At 48.0% G+C, this 25,825-nt stretch overlaps 2 protein-coding genes across 10 annotated transcripts in view; both read right to left on the bottom strand.

The window, feature by feature from the left end:
* The window catches only part of DVL3 (dishevelled segment polarity protein 3), a 33,531-nt gene extending 31,159 nt beyond the window's left edge, over positions 1–2,372 (bottom strand). For all 7 annotated transcript variants that reach the window (XM_054166414.1, XM_054166412.1, XM_054166417.1 and 4 more), the window contains exon 1: positions 2,169–2,372. In XM_054166414.1, coding sequence (XP_054022389.1) covers positions 2,169–2,335 — 167 coding nt within the window. In that variant the 5' untranslated portion in view covers positions 2,336–2,372. The remainder of the gene's footprint in view (positions 1–2,168) is intronic.
* Positions 2,373–6,043: 3,671 nt separating this feature from the next.
* EIF2B5 (eukaryotic translation initiation factor 2B subunit epsilon) lies at positions 6,044–25,401 on the bottom strand. Of its 3 annotated transcripts, XM_054166342.1 has the most exons (16): positions 25,229–25,401; positions 23,931–24,055; positions 22,665–22,850; positions 22,391–22,568; positions 21,356–21,436; positions 20,536–20,613; positions 20,144–20,456; positions 19,391–19,536; positions 18,785–18,923; positions 18,101–18,199; positions 16,770–16,877; positions 15,784–15,874; positions 14,906–15,029; positions 10,396–10,521; positions 8,816–8,926; positions 6,044–7,778 (listed from the first exon to the last, which is right to left on the bottom strand). In XM_054166342.1, the coding sequence occupies exons 1-16, from the start codon at positions 25,379–25,381 to the stop codon at positions 7,713–7,715; spliced, it is 2,124 nt and encodes a 707-aa protein (XP_054022317.1). In that variant the 5' UTR covers positions 25,382–25,401; the 3' UTR covers positions 6,044–7,712. The 3 variants fall into 3 exon arrangements, with proteins under 3 accessions (XP_054022317.1, XP_054022318.1, XP_054022319.1); XM_054166343.1 differs by lacking the exons at positions 6,044–7,778; positions 8,816–8,926 and adding an exon at positions 9,274–9,791; XM_054166344.1 differs by lacking the exons at positions 6,044–7,778; positions 8,816–8,926 and adding an exon at positions 9,274–9,788.
* Between the last annotated feature and the right edge of the window lie 424 nt (positions 25,402–25,825).

The following is a 25,825-nucleotide window of genomic DNA, read 5'->3' as shown; positions in this document are numbered from 1 at the left end:
ACTGAATCTTCAGAGAGGGATAAAAAACCCAGGGCATGCAACTCTTTCAAACATCAAGGTGCCAGGAATGGTGAAGGGTCACATGACCATAGAATCAGTCAGGGTTGGAAGGGACCACAAGGATCATCTAGTTCCAACCCCCCTGCCATGGACAGGGACACCCCATACTAGATCAGGCTGGCCAGAGCCTCATCCAGCCTGGTCTTAAATACCTCCAGGGACGGGGCCTCAATCACCTCCCTGGACAAACCATTCCAGGGCTTCACCACTCTCATGGGGAAGAACTTCCTCCTCATGTCCAGCCTGAATCTCCCCACCTCCAGCTTCATTCCATTCCCCCTAGTCCTATCACTACCTGATATCCTGAGCAGTCCCTCCCCAGCCTTCTTGTAAGCCCCCTTCAGATACTGGAAGGCCACAATTAGGTCACCTTGGAGCCTTCTCTTCTCCAGACTGAACAGCCCCAACTCCTTCAGTCTGTCCTCACAGGAGAGGTGCTCCAGCCCTCTGATCATCCTCGTGGCCCTTCTCTGGACACATTTCAGCACATCCATATCCCTCTTGTAATAGAGGCTCCAGAACTGGACGCAGTACTCCAGGTGGGGTCTCCCCAGAGCTGAGCAGAGGGGGAGAATCACCTCCCTTGCCCTGCTGACCACACTTCTCTTGATGCAGCCCAGGATCTGATTGGCCTTCTGGGCTGCAAGTGCACATGATGTAGAAGACAAGGGAAACTACATTCCCAGAATGGAAATGGAGGTCCTCAAAAGGTTAGAGGGGAATCAGAGGTAGGACAACTCGACAAAACAGCGGGGACAAAGGGTCTTACAGAGATTTGGCTTCACACAGTACTTACTTACATGAACAGTCACCAGTTTTACAAAGGCAGGAGCCAGCAGAAGCTCCCCAGAAGATTATGGGGGTACAATCATCCAAACAAGGAACAGAACATACCTCCTACCAGCCACATATGATGAAAGGAACCAAAGGGTATCACAAAAGTAGCGATGAAAATACTGGTGTCGGAAGAGAGTTGCTTCACAGGAGATGGGATGCACTCCTCTCCTACACAGACCCATCCCAGAGACTGAGCACAGAGTATCTTACATTATGAATGGGATGTGTACATGGGTACTGGTCTTGTACACATCCCTTGTTCAGAGACAGGCAGCACATGCAGAGGTCTCACTCCCTTCTCCATGGAGGCAGAAGAGAAGAAAGCTGGACCCCTTTACCCATTCTTCTCAAAGATGTGGAAGACAAAGATACCAAAATGGATGGCCCTTCCCAAAACGGATGGTAGGAGAATGAAACTGTCCCTGGATCCACTCCCTGGGAAGGACTGATGGAGGGGGAACTGATCCCACACCATCTTGGCACAAAGAACAAGGGGCTCCTGCCCCAGGCAGGCACAGCAGGAGTGGCCCTGGCCTTTTAAATGGGGACTGACAATCCTGAGTAGGAGAGCAGGGAGGTGCCACTTCTACACAGCCTCAAGGTGGGTTGTACTGGGAGACACCCTCTCAGGTGAGTGAGACTGGGTTCTCCTCAGATGGTGTGAAGGTCCCCTCCAAGGTGCCTCTGGCAGACACAAGGGTGCCACGTTAGAGAAGGGGCATGGAGGATACCACCAGCTCCCCCCACAAAGGAATTAGCAGGGGGCAGCTTCCCCCAGAGCTAAATGGGGGAAGGGAAGCTGTCCCCAGAGGCAACACATGGGGCCCACCAGTCCCAGGGAAGGTGCATGAAGGCTCTCACCACCTTTCCCCGCCACAGCTGAGATAACTGGGGGTGCATACGCCCTTGGACTGGGTGCACGCCAGAGTGTGTGTACCCCTAGACAGATTACAAGGGAATCACCATCCCTGCCCCCCCCGGCAGGACAACAGTGGTGGAGAATGGATGCGCTGTCGTCGTGGTCGTCCCCTTCCCCCCGCTCCCTCCCGGGCACGAGAGGGGCCGCCCGTCCCAAGGGACAGCCCCACATCCCGGGGGTCCCGACGCCCCGCAGTGTAAGGGAGGATGTCGCCAAGCTGGACCGCGCAGCCCACCCGCCCCGCGGGGACCTCCCAGCTGCCCGCAGAGGCCCACGCGAGGCCGCTCTCCACGCACGGACACGGGGGCTCCCCGCACCGTCCCCGGCAGGCCAGGCCCGGGTCCGCGCTCACCCAAAGTCGTCGTCCATGGACTTGAAGTAGAACTTGTAGTTGGGGCGGTTGAGGAGGCCCTTGAAGTCGCCGAGGGTGACGCGCTCGGCTGGGATCGGCAGCTTCACCAGGTACGGTGTCTCCTGCTCGTCCAGGTGGTAAATGATCTTCGTCTCGGCCGCCGCCATGGCGCCCCTGCCCAGCCACCAGGCCTTCGCCTCCTCCGCCTCCTCCGCCCCCGGCCCGCCGCGGCCCGCGACCCCCGGCGGTCGCCGCCTCGGCCCTGGGCTCGGCCCTCGCCCGGCCTGGCCCCCGCCCGCGCCCCAGCCCTGGCCCGGCTGCGGCCTCCCGGCTGCGGCCTCCCCGCGCCCGGTCCCCCCGCGCCCCTTGTTCTCCGGGTCCCAGCGCCGCCCGGCTTCAGAGCGCAAGCTCGGACTCCGGCGGCTCCTCCCCCGCCGCCCGCCCGCCGCCCCGGCCCCGCCGGAAGCGGAACCGGCGCCTCGCGGGGCCGCGCCGCGGATCGACACCAAACCCGCGCCCGAAGCCGGTCCCGCGGGACGGACCGAGGCCGGGACTCAGCGATCACCCCGTGTGCACGGTCCAGTCTTCCTCGACCCAAACCCGTGACGCTATCCGGACCCGCACCCTGCCCCAGCTCGATCTCGCACTAATAGGAGCCCCCCGGCAGCTGGAACTGACCCCCTCAGGGCCCCACAGCCTCCTTTGCTCCTGCTGCACCCCCTCGGGGTGCATGCCCGCACCGCGACTGCATCGCTCGGCACTTCCTCGGCCCTGCACAGCCCCACTCGCCACGGATGGGTTTGGATCTTTACTTAGGTCCACATGATCTTGCACACAGCCTGGTACTCCCCATGCACCCACGATCCCAATCCTAGCTAGTGTGCATCCCTATATCCCTCCCCCCCCGCCCCCGCCTCCAGCTTTCGTCCCCTCTTAAACCTACGGATGCTGCTTCACATGGAGTCATTCCCGTGCCACATGTGTTCATTCCTGCATCCCATAGTCTCCACTGCTTCTCATGTACACACCTCAGGCCTCCCCATATATCTCTACAGCCCTGGTACTTTTTCAAACACCCCCCAGCTTTCCTCATGTTCCTCATATGCCAATGTACCCCTCAAGTACAGCTTACAGAACATGAGGCATATGCTACTCTATACCCTGTCCTCTTATGTCCAGGACCCTTTGAACTCCACGTATTCCATCTCTGATGGCAACACCACACAGGGAGTCTATTGCACCAGGGGAGCATAGTTCGTCCTACTCTGGTTCTTCCCCTCAAACCACTTGTCACCATCCAACAATCATCCCTAATACTCAGGCACTGGACACTGCAGTGTCCCTTCATGTTCCCCAGCTTCATTTCCTCACCGAGCATCCTCCTTCCCACATGCATGGCCTCTTTAGCTGCAGACATAGCAGCTTAAATAGCCCCTGGGCTCTATGGTTTCTTCCCCATCCTCTCTCTCCCCAGACCTTATCACTCTCTTACCTACAGTCATCAGCACCATGACCTTAGCCCCTAAGACTTGCCTCTGCCACAGCAGCCTCACCAGCACCCAAGGAACCGTCTCTGTCAGCAGTTACCTGGAGTTATAGCTGAGAGCAAAGCTAGGATGGATGGAGCTTGGGCCACACCCATGACGAGGAAGGGCAAAAACTGCCTTGCACCATCCTGGATTAGAAAGAACAAATGTAAAGGAAGAACTACACTATGGGCCCTGCATGGGGCGTGAGACAAGATCACCAGCCCTCAACACCAGACTTACCTGCTGTAGGAAGAGGAGCCAGAAAGATCTTACAGGAAACAGAGCCAAGCTCCTAGAGGTGGTGGACAGCCATGAGCTAAAAAGCCTCCTCCAGCACAAACGAGTTCTGTAGGTGTTGTTAGCAATTATCAGGGCAGCACTGGTAGACTGGGTGAAGAACCTGACATTAAATTAAAAAAAAAATAAAAAATCAAGACCTCAGGTAAGTTGTAAGAGGCATGAGGCTCTCCCATGTTTCCACATCAGCTCTTGGAAGATGGGCACTTCCTCATGCTCGGAGCTCTGTGCATACCTGGAATGACGAATCTAGGTCAGGAACGGAAAAGTTTAGTAGCTGAAGCTACCTCTTACGGTGTCAACTCTGACTGAGATAACCTAGCTAGATGAAAACATTGTTGTCCTCCCCTGATTGGCCACTGCCTTGTGTACCTCCCAGCACAGTTGTGGATGCACCTCAGAGTCTGCATTGAGACACCTTTGTTACCAAGAGGACAATTTTTCTGAAGTGCTGAGATCCTAAGGCAGCATACGCAGCCCTGAGGAGGGGTGCCACACCCCCCAGGGTGGTAGGGGATGAAATCTCATTGCTAGAGCTGCCTTTTCTCATAGAACTGGCCAAGTGATTGAAGAGACTCAGTTGATAGACTGATTTAACTGCTTGCAGAGATCTTGTGAAGTATGACTCACTCTTAACCCCCATTTGTTAAGAACAGAGCCAAATACATTAGCAGTAGGGGACTGTGCTGAGCTCTCCCAAGTCCACAAAGAGTTTCTGAACAGCTTATTGGTTTATGTCTACATATTAAAATCACAGCATTGATAGCACTGCTTTGCCTTAGAGAGTAAACAGGCTCCCTGCATTTTAGTGCATCTCAGAGCAGACCAAAGCAGAGGTGGAGGTACTTGGCTTCCACCTTTAAGAAACACAAAGCTCTTACCTTTTCCTACCTAAAAGATGCATTATCCTTAACTGAACTTATGGGTTTGATACAGGAACATTAGATGACATTTGTCTATCCATGTCAGGTGGGAAGCAAGACAAGTTGATTTACTATGGCCTTAGAAAAATTACAAGTACTTACTGCTTCCATGGCTCAAGAGATGGATAGCAAGGATTGTGCAGTCAAGGTTGCTCTCCAAAGCATTTCTAGTCTTTCAACCAAATAAAAATCTTGATGGAAACCATCAAGCCTGTCCTATACTTAAGCAACGCAATTAATGCTCCTTTAAAAAGTATATACTTAACCTGCCCATAAAGACGTTGCACCATGCCAGAACTCCACCTTGGAGAACTTCAAGCTTTGCCTCCTTTTTGCTACTCCCTTCTCAGTGCCTATAAAACCACCCCACCATACACACCACTTAGACTTAAAAGATACTTGGCCAGAGAGCAACAGTCTCCCTTGGGTCTTAATCTCTGGATAAAAAGAAGAACCAGCTCACACCATGCAGAAGTTGGCGACTATGGAGCAAAGAAAGGAGGGGAATGGAAAAAACAAAAGTGGAATTGTTTCTTGGCAAGAAGAATAAGAGCCTCTGGAAAAGCTGAGCCTCCAACAGAACTATGTTAAATGAACTTTTAAAGTCATCTTTACATTGTAAAAGAAAATTCCTCACCTGTCCAAGGAGATTTTTAAATCACCAGAAGTCTTGCACCTGGTTTGTAAACCGTTCCACCAAGAGCTCTGTAACTGCCTTTCCCCCTCCCTGCCAGTTCTTACACTTCCCAACATCACCAGGGCACGATGCAGTCCCTAACTGCCAACATCCCCACTAATTCTCATGGTGGCAAAGGCTAACAGGTTTCATGGGATTTAATGATCTTTGCTATGGAATCCCATACAAAACCAAACCTCACCTATTCCAGATTCCAAGTTCACAAGTTTTAATAAGTGTTCTCTGCTTGTAATGGTGAGGTCATGAGTTATCACTGACCATTCAAACCAATTCAATGCTCCGCTGATTTCCTACCTGCCTATTGCGTGCTTAAAAGTCTCCTGAGGAAAAAGCAGCGAGGAGCTCTTTAGCTTAGCCATTAACTCAGCGCAGCCATGAGCCACAACTGGAGACATGCAGTTCAAAGTCAAACAAAGTGAACACGCTGGTAACACCAGGATAGTTTTTATTTGCTCCCTGAATTAAATATTGGCAGATACAGAAAATTCAGATACCCACTACTTCCCCAACATTTACAAGACTGAGTTTGCAGTGTCAGAAAACAAGCACATTTATGCACAACCCTGGCAACTGATAGTGTGAGTGCACAAGATTGCCCGGCCTGAACTTCAGTTTTATGTAAGAGGCAGTATCCTTGGTCTCCAGCATCCCACGTTGTCCCCTCACTGACAATTGTGGCACCATAGAATGGCCAAGTAAATATCCTGAGTGGGCAGCTCCAGTGCATTTCCCCCCCCAAAAAGGATTAAATCTATCCTCCTGAAGTGGCAGAGGCAAGGTCAGCACATCCAACAAATAACCCACCCATGAAGACAAGTTGATTCTTGCTGTGCCTTTTGCTCTGTTCTTTGAGAGCAGGGATGAACACAGGGCAGTGACACTTTCAAGAAAGCTGTTTTTGGAGGCCTTGCTGCTGCCACACATTGTCTGTGCTGGCAACAAAGTGCCAGAGGCACGCTCCTTCTCCACCGCATGCTGAGTTGTGCTGTGGCTGCTGAACTTCACAGTGGGTTTGCAGCACTTTCCCTGCTGTCTGAGGGAAAGGAAGCTTTCAAATAAAAGGACATGAAGTAAGCTTGTATAACTGAAGTCACGTGGAAACACAAAGCACGTGCTGTTGAAGGAAATACCATTCAGTCTTTCTCACACTGAAGCAGAACCTAGGAACTTGCATCCTCCTTAAAGCAGCTGGTGCAGTGCCTGCTGCCAGTGCAAAACACCAGAGCAGCTAGTGCAGGAGGAGGAGCCAGGCACCTCTGCTCCCTTTTTGTACAAGCAGAAAGAAACAGACACTTTCCCAAAACATGTCTGTTAAACAGACCACATCTGAGATGTAGTGATTCATACAGCACTTCACTGGCCAGTGCACATCCACTATAAGCTAACCCCCCGCAGGGGAACCAAGCATATATCACCCCCTGCTCTACAGGAGGGGGAAGCACATGGTTTTACCAACTCTGCTGTGCAACCTTGTGTTAGATCCTAGCACAGCAGATGGCAAGAGATTTTCCCTTTTGGAAAGATCACAGAAGTGCCTTCTAGGCTGCAAAATGCCTTGGGCATCCTCAGACAAATGCATCTTCTCCAGGCACAGGAACTCCTGAATTCCAGTCTTGCCCTCCAGATCCTAATCCACATGCTCCTACTCACCAACCTTGCCAGTGTCTCTTCAGCAGGATTTCTTTTAGCTCCAGAAGCAACAACTCTGAATAACTTTGCTGTATGACCATCTTCCACAACCCCCATGGTTATATCTATTGTATGCATTTGCATCCATTTGCTCCCTTTGTGTTAGTAACAAGGACCTCCCAAAAGATAGTTTATAGCTTATAGTATATCACATCCAGGCTCCAGAGGGATTCTAGGTATCACCACCTTATGGTTTTTACACTGGGCTGCAACCATCCAACATAAGGCGCCACTGGGCAAATGAGGGAGGGAGGAAAGTGGCAAAGTTGGGAACACAATGTAATGAACGACGGGATTGTCACTTTGCTGTCAGGCCCCACATCTACACCACGCACTGGCATTGATCTTGCCCTGCCCACTTGGCCCAGAAAGACAGTGAGAGCGCCTCTTCTCATCCTGAGCCACCATGTCAGTCTTGGTCGCCATCAGACGACTCTTCCTCTGCTTCTTCCAGCCACTGGATAAACTTCTGGAGCTGCAGAAAGAATGAAACGTCAGCAGGTAACAAGTGACACGTAACAGACTCTGGGAATGCGCAACAACTGCACTGTGTCAGTGAGCACCACTATCCTGCACAAGAAAGAGAAAGTGTTTCTAAGAGATATGGAAACGAGAGGCGGATTGAGGGAGGTAGAGACAAGTTTAGATGAGAAACAACTAGGATGCCATGGACAAACCCAGACTGATTAGATTCCCAAGGGAGATTACTCCAGTCACACAATCCACACAACACTCAGACAAAGGTCTGAGAGTTTTTCCAAAGCTTGAGGGAGAAGAGAGGACAGCTGCACCTCAGCTAAGACATGGGAGGAAATCTCTACTGGGAAAACACCACTCCCTGAGAAATTGCTATAAAGAAGGTTCAAATCACCAGCTGAAAGCACTGCTGACCTACAGAAAGAGCTGACTTTGCAAAGGTTTTAAACAAAGTTGGAGTTCTTTAGAGATGGCTTTCTTCCCCTGCTCCTCTTCCAGATCCAGGGAGGAGGACTGGAACAGGGCTCAGCCAAACTGCAACACAAAGTTCTGCCTGATGGAGGAGAGAAGTTTATATGCTCCTTGAAACACAAGCCAAACGAAACCACTCAGTACAGCAAAGGCTTAAAAATATATGCGAAGGGACTGGTGAGCCAGGAATGAAAGCTTCAAAGGAAACGCATGGGGCCAGCACACAGGGCATTGGCCTAAAGCCCATTTCAAATGGGTGTTGGCTTCGAGAAGTTGTGCTGCTACTCCAGAAAGTGCTGGCCTCGTGCTACAGAGCCCAGTAACAACACTCTCCCTCTCCTGCTACCTCCATTTCTCATCCAGACAAGATGATTATGGCAGAACACACAGAAACATCTGTTCTGGAGAACAAAGTTGTGTTGCTCAGTGTTCAATGCACTGGTGCATTACTGGCAGCTGCTCCACAGAGGTGACAGTGGCAGCAAGCTTCATGCCAAGTTTCTTTTAGCAGCTGTTGTCTCTCTTGTTCTCCCCCTGCCCTCTTCAAACACCTTTGAGCCTTACCTGCTGGTTTTTACGAAGCTGCTTTCCCTTGTCAGATGTGTCCCGCAAAGAGAACCACTTGAGAATTGCATCTTCTTCCAGAATTTCCAGCTGGTAAAATGTCATCAACACCTGCATCAATTAGGAAAGAGCAACAGGACTCTCTATGAAAGTTTTTTGGGGGTAGCTCACGTCCAAGCACAAAGTTTGCACATAATCCATGTCTCCCAGCTCTGTCTTCAACAGAAGGCACTCAGTCTGCTACATTTTGCTTTTAGTGTTACAAGTAAGTGTGCTTCTCCTACTAAGCCTTATATTCCTGACTGTTAGATGCTATGATACTTAGAAGTTCAAGCCCCATCAGCTTCAGCTCCAGGGATGCAGGGTAGAATTGAGAACTGTGGGCAACAAAGGGCCACAGAGGGTAACAGTTGAAGAAGTTACTTAAGTTCTTTTTTTAAAGTGTCCCAACCCCCATCCTCAAAGCAACTCCTCTGCAAGCCCACATGTGCAGAGAAGAGCATAAACCTATCCAGCCCTGCCCTATGCTCCCTCGTCCTGCCAAGTCTCTCTTAAAAGTCTTATGGCAGGTGTCAAAGCAATTGGTCATCCATCAGCTCAAACTCCTGCCCAGTGCAGCAAGGGTAAGATGCAATCATGCTTCCTCAGGGTGCCTTTGTGCTCAGGCAGAGCAGGCATTTTGCAGTCGGTCTCCTTGCAGCAGAACACTGACAAAGCTGGCTGCCAACTCCAAGTATAACGTGTCACTTCAATTCCCAGCCTCCAGGGAGACCCAGGCCCCTAGAACAATGGACACATGCCAAACAATTGCTGTAATTCAAGGACGTTTTTGCTCACCAAACTGAAGGCTTCTGGCTCCAGTCCTAAGTTCTTTGCCATGAGCCAGAAGGACTGGTAGCAGAAGTTAGGATTACTCGTTCTTGAGGAACCAAGAGTTAAGCTCTTCCAAAAGTGACAGGGGCTTTCTGAGGCACTGCTAAAGGAAAGACTTGTGGTCTAAGCCAAATGCTCTCAGTGTGACAAGGCAGAAAGAAAGCAGGGACAAAGTATTTGTGAAGGAAGGTGAGGAGAAATATACTGAAAATTCTTTGGAAAGAGGGAGATAAGTAATAAGGCACAAAGCAGCTCCCCTTTCCTTCCATTTCATATGTAGCTCTGCCCAAATGAGAAGTCCCACCTTATTCCCAGCTTTGTCTATTCTGTACTCTAAAGTAGGATAAACCATTTGGCAATTCAATCCCAGGGACTGTGGAGAGACACATGAAGTAAAGCTCTTCCTAAAGCAAGCCTCTGGCTTCACCTCTTCCAGCATCACACAACAAGGGCATCTGGGTTAGGAGCTGAAAATAATAGCTCCCCTAAGGCTGCAAGCTGGTAACTAATACTCACCCTCAGCTGTGCTCCCTCCCAGGCACACAAGCAGAGAGAGTTGTGGGTTTTTTTTAAGTAGTTGTTAGAGATGGATTTTTCTACACACCCTCTCCACTGAGACCCCCAGATTCTCTCCTCTAAAGCAGACAAGATGCATTTCACCATTAATTCAGCAAAGCAGGTCCTCAGGGTTGTGAGCAGATACTTACTTTAGCTATGGATGTGCAGAGAATGTCATGTTCCAGGAAGAATTCCTCAATGGCAAATAAGGCATTCAAGTGATCTGACACCCGTTTTATGTAGTTCTTAAACAACGGGGTCCAGTTCTTCAACAGCTGCAGGGGAGAAAACACACAAGAGCTCCTCAGCTATGATATGGATGTGTGCTCTCAGCCCTGCTTCTCAGCTGCATTGCACCACAAGACTGACCCAGGGAAGCATTTTAAGAAACCATTCAGCTGGCCCCTTAGTATTTGTCCCACTTTGTCCACAAAACAGATGCTGCGCCAGAGGAGGTTTAGGCTGGATGTTAGGAAGAAATTGTTCACAGCAAGAGTGATTGCCCATTGGAATGGGCTGTCCAGGGAGGTGGTGGAGTCACCATCACTGGAGGTGCTTAAAAAGAGATTGGATGAGGCACTTAGTGCCATGGTTTAGTTGATCAGATGGTGTTGGGTTGGACTCGATCTCGAAGGTCTTTTCCAACCTGGTTAGTTCTGTATTCTATTAAGTCTCACATATGCAGACAGGATGTGGTTTGACTAAGCAGCTTTCTTGGTTTTCCCTCTCTGGATGGAATGCTAGATTATCACAATAAATGTGTTTAATGGACTCTGGTACTCAAAGAAAATCACTTCACAGCAAATGAATAAGGAGAGGTACACAAACCTTCCTAGAGCAGCTGACATTCCAGTGGAACTTTTCTTTCCAAGCAGAAGAGAAAATAAGAGAGAAAAAAGGTAGTGCCAGGATAATTACCAGCTGAGTAGGGGTGGCTATTTTGCACTGTCCAGTGTGCAGTGGAGCAGCCCCTAAGTGCAAGTCACACCTCTGCTGTGTGCCTACAAGCTTGTTTGAATCTGGCAGTGTGCTGCAGGGAGTGGGAAGGATGAAGGGCAAGAAGTTGATCTCAGTTCCCTCCTTCAAAGCTTATTTTTTAACAAAGTCTTTAGGTTAGTGATTTTGGTGCTGCCTCTTCAAACTGTCTTTGTCAGAGTCCCTCACAGCTCTCTCACTTGTATATATCTGGAAAGCAAATGGCAGGGAAAGCTCAGCAAACCAGTACAGCCTGATTCAATCCTGGGACAGGTAATAAAGAGAAACCCCTGTCCATAACAGGTATCAGAACTAGGATGAGGTAGAAAAATTCCTTGTTGGCTACATCATGACTATACTACCCTACAAAAACACTGCAGGAAATTAAATCAGAGTTCTACATCTTTTTAAATTGATTAATTCAACAGCAGGCATTCCTGCAGCTACACCCCTGGCACACCCATACAGAGACTGTGTTTACTGTGCCTTCAACACTGCCTCTTTACAAAGCACATCTGGTCTGTTTTGAAGGGAAACAGATAATTCTCAGGGGCCTGGGGAGTGATGAAGAAGCTCTGAGTCACCTACACTTAGAGTTAATCAACATTATTCTGTCCAGGACAACTGTTAGTAGCTCTGCCAGAGGGAGAATTCCAGGACACACAGTGGAGCTAGAACCCAGACTAGTGTGAACTACCAAAGATAGCCTGGTACTAGGAAACAGTGCTCAGCTTTTCCACAGTACTACACTCCATCACCTCTTCAGACACATTTGCTATGCAACCACACTGGAATTTGCATGCCTCAAGAAAAAACAAAGAAGGGGATTAGAACAAACATCTGTATAATAGTACATAGACCAGCTTAGGGAGCAACAGTAACAATGCAGAATGGTCCTAATCATCATGGTATCACAGCAAAAATACTAAGGGTTGCACGGCATATTTCCAGAAAGCATTTTAGCCCTTAGCAAAATGCTTAATCCTAAACTCTCCCCTCTTCTACAACCATCTCCTGCATTCTTATTATCCTTTGGAATTATTCACCTCAAATGTAATAAATCTACTAGGAAGTTCCTTCCAGGCTAAGAAATATTTTGTAATTCTTTTCAGTGAATGCCTTTAAATCATAAGCAGGCACAAGAAAACAAAACATACCATCTCAGGTCAAGAACATGCACTGTACTGCAGGTAACTGGTGCTAATGGGGAAAGCAGAGCTCAGTCCCACATGAAGGCCCTCTCAAAAACTAATCTATGACCCTGTATAAAGAGAGAGGCTGTTTTGGGAGTTTGATGAAAGCATAAACTGGGCAATGAGAAGCTTGCAATTAGTTTATACTAAACAGAAGACTGAAAAACCATGAAAAATATGTGACAAAGAGTCCTACAGACAAAACTGTAACTTTTCAGGCTTTGACTAAACTTGGGTAACTCCTCAAAACAATCTACAGTCTAGAGAAAGCAATTCCTCTGACAGGTTGATTCATTTTCCATCAGATATGGCCACCTTAGCCTTAAAAGAAGTTTGTGATCTGCTTTTCTTTTGTCAGAAGGTCTGTCTGGATGCCAGGCCTATTTTACCCTTACCTCCAGCACTGAAAACCATCATGAAGCAAGTGCAGAGCACAAAGGAAAAAGCTCTAATTCCAGCCCATTACACCATACCAGCAGCTGGCCTGACCACTATAAATTGTTTCAGTGAAAGCAGAGACCCAATTGGTCCCTGAGTAAGGGAATCCACGTGGTGTTCACTTGCCTTGGAAAGAGTACAGCTCCCTAACAAAAAACCTACAGAGGTGTAGCACACTAGGCAGCAGTGCAGACCCTGGCCAGCTCAGCAAACTGAACTGCTATACTGCCTCCCTCAACTGTCTCCAGACATCCTCACCTACATAACCTTGTTTGATGCTGCTTCAGTGACAACAGACACAGTGTTCAGTTTGTCAGGAGCTTCGGCCATGTTTGTTCAAGTCATGTCTGCAGTCCTAGGACAGGTCTGGTTTTCTACCCCATCTCTGCTTTACAACTTGTACAAGAGCCACACAAGACATTGGACATTCATTGAACTGGGTAACTGTTTCTCAAGCCTCTGTGTTTCATCTGAAAAATACCCATGGGCATATCCTTTTCTGAATGCTTGCTTCCAAAAAATTGCTGCAACACTTCAGAGCCTCATGCTCACAGGCCAGCACTTCAGAGCACATACCGTGGTTTCAAGTCAAACCATACCTCATAACTAAGGCATTTTCACAGTTTCCCCTCTTGAGCTGTCTGGGACCACTCTCCCAACACTCCTACACAAGTAACTGATCTCCCCCACCATCTTTTTGTCAGAATTGAGCCATGAAGAGAGTGAGAAACAAAAACCAGTTCTCTAAAGTTCAGTGGGCTCATGCTATTCACCACCCTCAGAACACAAGTGTCCCCATCTCCTACAAAATAACAGTTTGCCATACATAAAAGCAGCAGCAGCAGCTCTCAGCCTAATACAGCTACTGAGCGAGGCAGCTTCAGCTGCACAGCCCACACATTTCAGCCACACGCTGCTTCAAGTCCAACACCTGCTCTAATGTTCTCTTCAGTCTTCCTTCTTCAATTCTCTTCTCCTAGGACATGACATACTATTCAAGAAAAATATTCTGGAAACAGGAACAAAAGTAAGCAGAATTTGAACAGAGTGAACAGCAAAATCTCACTAAGCCATCTGATGAACTGAGCAGTTCACATGGATGTCTCCTACAGAAGACATCTCCATGCATCCAGGAGATGAATTAAGTGCCATGCTTACACTGACATAAGGAAGAGTTAGTTTTCCATCACTGCCCATCAATTGAAAGCACATACTGCCTCAGAGACATGATTATGAGGGTGCCTGGTGTTCCTCTTCAGCTCCACCTCCTAAAACCCCCAAACTAGTCCTTCCCAAACCTGTGAGACCCATTCATTCTGAAAAAGCACCTTCAACCTGTAGAGTTTGCAAACTCAAATGCAAAAATGGGCTGCAGTAAAGAGTCAAAGATACAACAATATCTTCAGCTTGGATTAACAAAACCGCTAATGACTGCTTTTTAAAGCAGATCCTGCCCTATTTTGTCTCTCTGAAGCCAGGAAATAGAAATCATTCTCACTCAGTTATCCATCCCATCTCTTTAGAGAGACAGTGGGACCCTGTCTCTTCCCTCAGAGGACAACAACATCGTGCCTTTGCATTTGGCTGGAAAAAAACTGGCACCAATTACAGTATGCAGATAAATAAGACCTTGGAAAGGACCTCACTGGGAGAGGAGTGCTCCCTGCTGCTGCAGGGACAGGGCTTATGATGGGTTGGTACTGGGTTCTTGGAATGCAAGCCTGCAAAGATGTCTCTAACAGTTATCCTTTTTTTTTGTTTTACCCTTTTTCCTACAAGTGATGCATTCCTACTGTCACAGACAGAAAACAGAAACAACCACAGGTACTTAGGTAGAGCTCCTCACATCTATAGACTCAGCTGAGTTTCATCAAGCAGGTACAATAGTTTCAGTCCACTTTTACTCCTACAGAAGACAAAGACCCTGAAAGACAATGTCTGGAGTGGCTTCAGGCTTAACCAAAATGAATTCTCAGCCAAGAACGACCAGGGGCATCCAGATCTACACTCTAGGAGAGAAGTCCAAAGAAGAACTAAATAGAGCAGGACTCACAGGAAGTAACGCTGAGAAATAGCTCTGGGAGTCCAAGTTTGCATCCAGCTGCTGTAGAGGGAACTCCAGGATCACTTTACTGAGCACCTGCATCATCTCCTTCAGGCCAATGTTATATGCATACCTGTGAGGAAAAAGGCAACCCCCCCAAAAATTTCACACTGTCTGATCTCTGCAGACTGCAGCTCTTCAGAGACAGAGCAAAAAGTTTGATTTCCATCTTCCAGACTTCTTGGTTTGGGTTTTGGAATACACAGGCAATAAAACCACTTTACATTGCAGCAGGCCCTGCAGAAGGTTACAAATCCTGACAATCTGCTGCCACAGTGGAACAAGTGAGTGCAGGGACAGCACACTCACTGTTTCTAGAGTGCTGCAAGAACACTGCTGTGCAAAAGGGAAACAGCTTCGTATTTGAGAAATAGCAGGTAAAAGCCACTTTGATTACGTGTTCCAGACTCGCTGCTGTAGAAACAGAGCAGACAAGCCCCGGCGCAGCACAGCCCCAGCTGCAGGCAGCTGGCTGAATGTTGCAATGCACAGAGCAGCAGCCCCTGCAGGAACTTACAGGCAGCCTGTGCCAAGAATTGGCTTGCTCGCTCCAGTCCACAGTTACTTAATAGCAATTCAATCTCTTGTTACAGAATTGGGGCAGGAAAAGCCTAAACGCCCAGGACGCTACAGATGCAGCTGGTGCTCTCCATCAACTCCTGCCATCATTCAGTCATGATCTCTAGCCTGCATTTCTCATGCTCTGTACTGTTAAAGCTAATTAAAAAGCAAACATGGGTACTCACATGTCTGTCCTTTTCTTTCTAGATCTGCTGACAAACCCAACTGTTTAGCATAAGGGACAGGATCCCTAAGGGAACACTCACTTGAGGGAATTGATTTCCAGAACCAAGTTGTCACAGGAAATGTTTTCTTCTTCACCCCTCTGTAATGTACCCAGAACCTCATTCTGGAAAACTAAGAAAAGAAAGGACAAATAGTCAAACATGAGAAGGAAAAGCACAGACTCTTCAAACTGTTCCTTAATGAAGAAACTATGCCCTTAACAAAGGAAGCATTCTGGCAGAGATATCTGTTTGTTCTCTGTCAGATGTCACAAACCCACATCAACTGTATGTATAAAGAGCAGAATGTAATTCAAATAAAGGAGACAACCTGCAGGGTAGCAGTTGATCTATCCACACAAACCAGTACAAAGCTGTTTACCTCTGCAACCTTTCAGAGCAGAGTTTCTATTATACTTTCATAATGCAGCCTTTTCTATTCACAAACTTCATCTCCCCCTAACTAAAGATGTGAATTCAAACCTGAAATTCATTGTTGTAATTTCCTTTGGATAGATATTTTCATGTGAAGAAGCTTTTGTTTGTTGTTGATTTTTCCCCAGTTCATCTTGAGCCCCTTTCAAATCCAGGTAAGCTTAACACAACAAAAAAGAACACCAAAATGCATCTGGCAAACAAGGCAGCTCCTACTATGACATTTAATTCTCCAGTACAATTACAGCAGTGAGCTGCCCATGCAGGGAAACTCTGCTGGACCTTCACCCAATCTGAGGCAATAACACTGCCATTTAAACAGATAACTTGGGAAGGTCACTTTCATAAAGACCCAGTGATCAAGAGTGACAAAGATGATCTTTGTCTCACTTCTAATCCTTGGCTGCCTCGAGTTAACACAACAGCAATTCAAGGAACAGTGAAGAAGTCTATAGAGAAAGAAGGAAGTGAGGTCAGGAAACATATTCTAGACATCCACAAAGTTTTCAATATCCTTAGAGAAAGCAACATGAATTTCACACTCACTGCATTATTGACAGATTCCCCATACCTCTTAACAGCCCATCTCTCACCTTTGATGTCATCCAGCTGAGGGGATGCTGCCCGACTGTCTGGCTCCTCAGAGCCCATGCTCAGGTCGCTGTCTGACTCGCTCTCTTCCTCTGAATGTATAGCTGGGCCTGACACAGAAGGGAAGATGCAGATTCAGCACTCAAAAGCTGCAGATGTCTTATGCTTGAGGAACTAGGTGCTCCAGGGACTTCCCAGCTGAGTCAGCAACTATCTGTCCTTGCAAGGAAATTTCCACTTGTATATCCATATGACTAGATTCCCCCCTCCACTCTGCCCTAGTGAGACCTCACCTGAAATATTACATGCAGTTTTGGGCTCTCCAGTTCAGGTGGGACAAGGATCTATTCAAGAGAGTCCAACAGTGGGCTATGAGGATGGTTAAGGGACTGGAGCACTGCCTTATGAGGAAATGCTGAAAGACCTGAGGCTTTTTAGTCTGGAGAAGACTGAGAGGGGATATAATAAATGTATATAAATATGGTCTAGTTGATTAGTGTTGGATGATAGGTTTGACTTGACAATCTTGAAGGTCTTTTCCAACCTGGTTAATTCTATTCTATTCTGTCTGAGGGCTGGATGCCAAGAGGGACAGGACAGGCTCTTCTGGCTTGCACCCTATGGTAGGACAAAGGGCAATGGATATAACTACAGTGCAGGAAGTTCCACCTCGGCATGAGAAGGAACTTCTTTCCTGTAAATGTCACAGAGCACTGGAACGGGCTCCCCAGAGAGGTGGAGTCTCCCTCTCTGGAGACTTTCAAGCCCTATCTGGATGTGTTCTCATGTGACCTGCACTAGATTATATGGTCCTGCTCTGTCAGCAGGGCTGGACTCGATCTCCAGAGGTCCCTTCAAACCCTTACCATCCTGTGATCTGCTGCAGAGGGAATGCTGCAGCTGGCACTAGGATAATGGGACTTTAAGAGTCTGCAGGCAGACAACAAAGGACAGGGACAGAAGGAAATGCATTTTGCGCAGGCTGCTGACTCACGATGGAGCAACGTCAGCAGAAGCTGGCACTGTCAGGAAGAAAGCCTGAGGAGTAGCCAAAGCATATTCCCTCTAAGGGAGGGCCAACTACTTTGTAATGCACCACTTGCAGCACAGACAGCTGTGTGTGTGAGTGTCAAAGGTAAAATAAATGTCTTCCAGAGAGCACATTTGGTCCACCACCTGCTTTCACCTCTCACCTTGCCTCCACACACTAAGTTTCCTGGAGTCAATCTGCTTCATGAAACCCAGGTGTTACTCTAGACATAATTATCAGTGTCCCACTCAGCCAGTTTCTCTGACATGGGTCTGTCTGCCCATCCTCAGGGCACTTCCTCACCCCATAGGCTTTGTCTCTGCTCTTCATCCTCTTCATTCTTGTCATCTGCTTTCCAGAGGTAGCCTCTGCCCTCTGAGCCTACATCCTTTTTATTGTAACCTGAAAAAGAAGCAGCAATTAGGAGGTAGATGTACTGGACCTGTTTACAGGCAAACCTGCTTATTACTGCCCCCAAATATCCTTCACCAAGAGCTGGGATTCCTGCAGATTTCACCTCTTGTAACTTGCCTTGACAAGTGAATTACTTGCCCTTAGAGCAGCAACATTCAGCTGACCATGTTTAGATGCCTCAACAAAATCAGACTGGTAGAAACAGCATTTCACAAGGACAAAGTCCTTGGACACAGTCCAGGTACAAGGACATGGATCTTGCAACCTGCCTGGCACTGCACATCTCTCCCACCTTCAGCTTATCACCTCCTGCAAGGCTCCTCCTCTAAGAAAAATGAAAAATAGCCTAGTCTCTGAAAATTTTAATGCTGGAGTACTAAAGTATACCTCACTGTCCAACCAGCACCAAACATCCTTGCTTGCCTTACTGAAAACACACATTACAAGCTGAATGTGGCACTAAGCTCCAGCCTGGCACTGCAGTCCAGAATGAGGGAGAGAAAGACCTCAAAAGATCATGGAAGGCAAAGCCCTTTGCATAGCCAGAGTGCACAGAGCTAGAGACTCTCATACCTTTCAGCTTCACTTTGCTTTCCTCCTTGTTCACACCAGAATCATCACTGAACTGGTCATCATCCTCTTCCTCCTCATCTGGTGGGTGCAGAGAGATCACTGTGCCCTCAGAAAGAATGATGCCAGGACCCACTACCACCTGCAAATATATACAACATTTCTTAATAAAGGAATACCCTGATTGCCTCCTTGTACCTCTAGGCACCGCTGCTTCACACAAGCTTTCTACTAACAAGTAAGGAAAGAAATGTTTTACAATGAGGGTGGTGAAACACTGGAGCAAGCTGCCCAGAGAGGAGATAGCTGCCTCGTTCCTGGAAAATATTCAAGGATGAGTTGGACAGGGCTCTAAGCAGCCTGATCTAGTTAAAGATGTTCACAGCTCACTGCAGGGAGACTGGACTGCATGACCTCTAAAGGTACTTTCCAATCCAAACCATTCTACAATTCTTATTACAACTGAACACATAGCACTGCTGGATCCCATCCCAGACTACCCCAGCCAAACAAAAGAAAGAAAAATGTGGGAGCAACAGCATGGTCTAGTCTAAGTCCAGTAACCTGTCAAGAAAGGCAGAAAGCAGAATAGATATAAATACAGCTCACCTGAGAAGAGAGGACACAGTGGGGCCTTAGCTTTACTTCCTCCTTCACTTCAGCTTCATCACAGACAACAGAATGGCAGATCTCCACATTATCTGCTATGTGTACTCTGTCCCAGAGAAAAGCTCCATCCAAAGTGACTTTATCACCTGTTACAGATCATGGAACACAAATATGTTGAACAAGGCAGTTGGCTGCTTTCTCACAATGCTGAGTCCAATAGAAAGCATCTTGCTGAATCCCAGTGCCCTTCGTGCATAACGAAAGCTAGATTAATGGTAAAAACAGGACTTAAAGGACTATGGCCACTCCTTACTAAAAGCTGAAAGGGAAGTTTGCTCTCTCCAGAGACTTAAGTTGACAGTACCCACTGACACCTTGGCTTTACATAAGTACAGCCAAACTGCAGAAAAATTCCAGCCAAGACTAGGAAGGGGGAGCACCAGGCAGCTCACAAAAGCAGGGACAGATGTCCCTCATTGGTAGGATGTGGGTGGGCAATACCCCTACCTTAGTGATGTTTCAGCAGTGGAGAATGCATGACCAACTTACTCACATGAAGCACCTGCTACCTTTCAGCATCATTATGGTACCCTGAACACTGATCTATTTCCAAGCTTTTCTCCTTTCTTCCCATCAGAAGTGAACTGGTACTCACCTATCATCTTCTCTAAGAGGCAAATGCTTTAAGAACTAAACCCCAACAACCTGTGCCCTTGCCTGGCTAGACTTGCTCGTCCCCAGGCCCGCACTCACCTATCCGGCAGTTCTGCCCAATGATGCTGTTGGTTATGGAGCAGTTGCTGCCGATGACGGTGCCCTGCCCGATGAGCACGTTCTCCCGCAGCACACTGCCGTGGCCGAGGCTGACGTCCACCCCTCGATAGATGTTGTGTTTAGAGTGGGTGTAACTCTGATTCTTGTCATCAGTGAAGTTCATCTCTGGAGTCAGAGGGTAAACCCAGCGCCGGATGATGTCAGAGCACACAGCTTCGTACATGAGCAGGTTGCATATGTGGGCACCATACTCTTCTGTCGTTACGTGCATGTGGATCTGGTTCCCCAGGACCTGGAGACAGGCAGGAGTGCGTCAGGAGATTCTCTAAGGCAATGGACTAGGATCTCCCTTGTAGCAACCCACTGCTCACCTCCTCATTTACCAAGAGGCCACGCACAAAGTCATCCCGTGTCTGGTAGTCAAAATTGTCTGTGAACAGCTCAGCCACCTGCCAGGAATAAAATAGAAGGAAATAATCTAGTTAGCAGAAAACATTGCCAGGGAAGCCAGACAACTGATAGCTGTTCAGTAGTTCTCAGGAGCAAAGTTATGCAGTACAGGATAGTGATGCTCTTGCCTGGAATATGCATTTGATTCCTTCTACTGGGAGTGTTGGCCTTCCCAGTTCCTTCTCCTAATAGAGACTATGAACCGATTCTGGTTTGCAGGAAGGGCTAAGCATTGCTTTAGCATCTGCAAGCAATCACTCTGTAGTTTTGCTCCCCTAAAAAAGTTGCAGAGCAGCTTTTTCAGATGTGGAAGAAAGGTTAATAAACCTAGGCTGGAACAACCCCAAAGGTTACCCTAACATGGTAGCAGCTTGCAAGAACTGATACTTTTCCATAGCACAGCCATCACCTCTGCTCCATAGATGTTACTGTACTTTAAGTGAAATTGCTTATTTTTCAGCATTGTTTCATCCTGTGCCACATCAGCCAGTCTACCAAAGCATCCACTGTTTAGTTTAGCTGGGGCTTGAGCAGCAGATGGCAGATGCAGACTGAGCACCCACACAGTCCACAGAGCCAACATCACATGATGACTGAGGCTCTCATTTCAGTCATTAAGTACAGCTGGGAGTTCTGTCTTCCAAACCTAGTCTACTGAAGCCACATGCAGCTCCTGCACACCAAGAGGGAAAAAGGAGTGGTGAAAATTGAATTTTGGACCCTCAGAAGGACAGAGCTCACCTGAGGAGAGCAGATGCTGATATGACAATCCAGCAAGTCATGGCGCACCTCAACGTTCTCGATATTGCTCTGGAACAAACTCTGAAAGAGGGAAAAATTCAGATGCTACAAGTGCTTCATGTAGTACTGAGCCCCCCAGGCCCTCTGCAAGTCAGGGACAGTATCAATTGAATTATTAAACTGGCTGAAGTTCTGAGTATCAGAGAAATCTACACTGAGACACAAGCTTAGCAGGCACAGCCTGGTGACACACACTGCTGCATGTCAGTCAGCAGAGGCTGCTCTCATCCCTTGTACTTCTAACAATCACTCTTCCTCCAGGAAGCTCCTTACCTTAGTCACAGGGAGTTACTGTACCAAGAACACTAATATAGCAAAACACTATGTTAATAGCTTCCATACTCCTTGTAGATTTTTACAGCTGTAGGGTTCTTCCTGTTTGGTTTCCTACAGTGATTTGTGCTTTCAGTTGAATGTGAAAAATAATCTGATGATTAGGGGATGAAAATGCCATATGATCACAGTTCTGAGTTGAAAACAGGAAAGGGACCATCTATATGACTAAAGAAAGAACCTCTGCAGGCACTGAGCATTTACCACATTACTAGGTGCAGAGTACAAGCAGAGACGATGGGAATTACTACCCCCTTCCACATTCTGTTGCTTCACCCCGTGCCACTTCAAAATGCTTTGTGGACCATAATGGCAGATGAATCCCAAATTCTGAACCCCCTTGTTTCATGTGGAGAAAAGGTATTCAGTACATGCAAAAGCTGAACTGCCAGAAGTCCATCTGCCCAGCTTCAAACTCTGAAATAAATCCCAAACGTGTGTCCCAGCACAATTCCACCAAGCCCCCAACAATGGTTAAAGTGGAAAAAGAGGCAGTTTACCAAGTTACTTCCTATCATCATCTGTTCCTCCAAAAGAAGCAGCAATCACAGTTCCCCAGCCCTTACTGAAGGAGGACCTCCTCCTCGACATGGGCTACATCATGACCTCTGCCCTTTTCTACTTGTCAGGTACCAGACGTACCATAGGAAAGCGGAAGCGTTTCAGCCCCTGGGTTCTCTGGTAGTGAAGGACACGGTTTGTGGCACTGTCCATAGCAATAATAATGTCGTCCTCTTTGCACCTGGCATGGTGACCAGGGGAGGACTCCTTGAATATCATTGTCATCACAGAAACATTCTTCTCCATCTTACGACGCAACCTGAAAAAGAGAGGCAGAACATGAAAATCACTCTTCAGAGAGGTAAAGCCCAGAGTCCCTGCACGTCTGGCAAGCGCACACTCTGTCAACACCTACTTGTGCTCTTCCAGGGCTCTGGAAATATTGAAATTGGAGACAACATCTCCAGTGACGAGAATGAAGTCAGAACGAACAAGGGACTTGGCATCGACATCTCGCAGCACGTCGCCAAGGGAGCGGTACAGGTCAGAAGTCACAAAGCGCACCGTGTTGGGCGAGGTGTGGCGACACCACTTGGACTTTCTGCAAGGAGGAAAACACATCAGGAAGAAACACCTCTCCTATGAAGAAAGACTGAGAGAACTGGGGCTGTTTAGCCTGGAGAAGAGAAGGCTGAGAGGGGATCTTAACAACATCTATCAATATTTGATTGGTGGGTGTCAAGATGAATGTGCCAGTCGCTTTTTGGTAGTGCCTAGTGGTAGAACAAGGAATGATGGGTAGAAACTAGAACATGGGAGGTTCCACCTCAACTCAAGGAGACACTTCTTTACAGTGAGGGTGACAGCACTGGAAGAGGCAGTTCAGAGAGGTTGTAGAGACTCTTCTTCTGCAGACTTTCATAACCAGGCTGCATGCATTCCTATTTGGCCTGCCCTAGGTGATCCTGCTTTGACAGGGGGGGCTGGACTCAATCTCTGGAGGTCCCTTCCAACCCCTAATGTTCTGTGATATTCCTACAGAGAACACACTAAGACACAGTGCCTCAGTGCACATCCCGTCTATAAGTGATCACAAGGGGAATCCTACCACAATGAGGCCACTACTGATAGGCAGAGCTGTGCACACATACACAGCAGGTGAGCCACAGAGGGCCAGATTTTGAAACCACAGCTTATGGAAACTTAGGAAACCCAACTCCACTGTGAGCCAAAGAAGGAAAAGTTACACAAAACCTCAGCTTTTTTTTTGTTTTCACAGAAAGCAGTACCTCCTGCAGGGAAAACACTGCATGCTTCACTTTAGCTTGCAAACCTGCAGCATGCAGAGGCAAAGGTGTTGAGAGAGCTGTTTCGGTGCTGCACAGCACACCAGGGCAGGGCACAACGCAAAGGGCAGTACTCTAATTTACATGGCTACCCACAGGAAAGCCTTGCTTTTAGATAGGAAAAGTTAAATGCCAGCATAAATGTAGTCTCAAGGCACTAAACCCTTCCACTCCTTCACAGGAATGGTGCTTTTAGAGATGTGCTAGGAGTCAACTGAGAAAAGTCACCTCTTGCACACAGCTTTCATCAGAAGGATCAGTGAGACCTTTGAGGCTTGTTGGAAGACAGAGGACTCCTTTCATGACAAAGCTTAAAAAGAAGAAGAGATTCTTACTGTAAATGCTCTTTTATTTCAGCTGACTTCCAACAGCAGAAGACAAAGGTTTCCTCCACTCCAGTTGCTGTTAGGAACTCCAAAGTGTAGTCAATCATGGCCACATTTGCCATAGGTAAAAGAGCCTAAAAAAACCCAACATGAGAAAACATAGAGAAGTTGAACAAACACTCTGTACTTCAACATCAGCAACAGCCTCAACCAACCTGAGGATATAATAGCATGGGTAGTACTAGAAAAATAACACCTTTTATCAAAACATTTAGAGTTGAGCTAAACAGCAAGAGCTAGTTTCTGATCATCTACAGGGGTAGATGCTAATTCAGAGAGGAAGGCATGAAAAACCAAAGCCAAAAGAATCCATAAAGTTATCACACACAAAACTCTTCAAGAAGACTCAGCTAAATGAAAGACTGGGGGGGTGGGAATTAAATCCCAGAGTGCTGATTCCCTGACTCAGGCTTTAACTGCTTCAAGAAAAACCTGTCAGACATGAATGATGAAGCCACAGGAATATGAGTGTCCAGAATTAAACAAGTGGGGGGAAACACAACCTAAAATGAAGCCAAGCCTATTGACCTGAGATTCGAGGCACATTTTTATTCCAAGTTACTGATTTACAACTGAGTGATCTCATACTATTCTTTAATTAATTTTCTGTGCTGTTTTGTTTCAGGCCTAAGCTTGCATGTATAACTATGGCCATCACAAACATTTAATCAGCAAATGAAGTAAGATAATTGTTCAGACCTAAGTTCTTCATGCGTTCTCTTTCCTTTAACATACAGCCTTCAGTTAATTAAAGTGCTTTCCCCTCATCTATTTTTCTGGTCATATTATTTTACCCATTGCTGCTGGCACGAATAAAGACTTCGTTTCTTTCTTCTATCAGACACAAACCTGCCCCAAACTGCTGCTGTTCCTGCATCAGCGACAGACAGAAAGCAAACAGCGCTGTTTGCCCTGCCATATGGAAAAGCAAAAGGCACCAGCGCAGCAATTAGATCCTCTCTGCCACTGCAGCGGGGAATATAAACTCTTATAAGCAAGAACTGGTCAACGGTGGGGCTGCCCGAGCCCGGGGCGGATGGGCCGAGCGGCACCTGCCAGGGGCGGCTGGGGGGACTCGCCGTCTCGAGTCTGTCCAGGTCTCTACTGGCGGGGCACGCCGCGACCCCAAGCTCGACCATCACCTTCCCTCAGAGGGCTGCTCCCTCCATCCCTCCAGGCACTCGAGGCAGGTGGCCCCAGAAGAACCAGCCTGGAACAGGGGGCAGCAGGCAGGGCAAATTTCTTACCCGTGGTCGGTCCTTGGAGATAGGGAAGAAGCGGCGGTTGAAGCTGTCGGCGACCAGCACGGCCTGCAGCGGGGGCGGCGGCTCCTCCTGCGGGTCCGACCCGCGGGCAGCCCCCGCGCCAGCCCCCCGCCTCGCGGTACCGCGGGCCGCCATCTCCTCACGCTGCCTCAGCTGCCGCCTTCCGCTTCCGGGATAGCGCCGGAAGCAGCGACGGGAGCGCGGCGCGGCCAGAAGAGCGCGGCGCGGGGGCGCGCCTTGGGGGCTGGCAGCAGGCCCGGCCGCGGAGTCCTAGAATCGTTTTGGTTGGAAAACACCGAGTCCAATCGTTAACCCAGCACAGCCAAGCCTACAACTAAGCCATATCTCGAAGCATCCCATCTACGCAGCATTTCGATCCCTCTGGTGACAGTGGCAGCAGCACTTCCCCGGCCAGCCTGCTCCGCAGCTTGACAGCTCTTCTGGCAAAGACCTTTTAGCAAATGCACAACGCAAACCTCCCCTGGTGCAAACTGAAGCCATTTCCTCTCGTCCTGTTGCTTGGGAGAAGAGACCAATCCCAACCTGGCTGCTACCACCTTTCAGGGAGTTGTGGAGAGT

Source organism: Dryobates pubescens, chromosome 13 (genome assembly GCF_014839835.1).
Source record: "Dryobates pubescens isolate bDryPub1 chromosome 13, bDryPub1.pri, whole genome shotgun sequence".
Lineage (NCBI taxonomy): Eukaryota > Metazoa > Chordata > Aves > Piciformes > Picidae > Dryobates > Dryobates pubescens.
Note: the sequence above shows the minus strand (reverse complement) of the source record. Positions and strands in the feature narration are given on the sequence as shown.

Coding starts and splice junctions, on each gene's coding strand:
- EIF2B5 (XM_054166342.1), bottom strand. CDS start 25,381: ATGGCGGCCCGCGGTACCGCGAGGCGGGGGGCTGGCGCGGGGGCTGCC. Junction 22,851..23,930: donor GAAATAAAAGAGCATTTACA/GTAAGAATCTCT, acceptor TCCTCCTTGCAG/AAAGTCCAAGTGGTGTCGCC. Junction 8,927..10,395: donor TCTGCACATCCATAGCTAAA/GTAAGTATCTGC, acceptor TAATTGATGCAG/GTGTTGATGACATTTTACCA.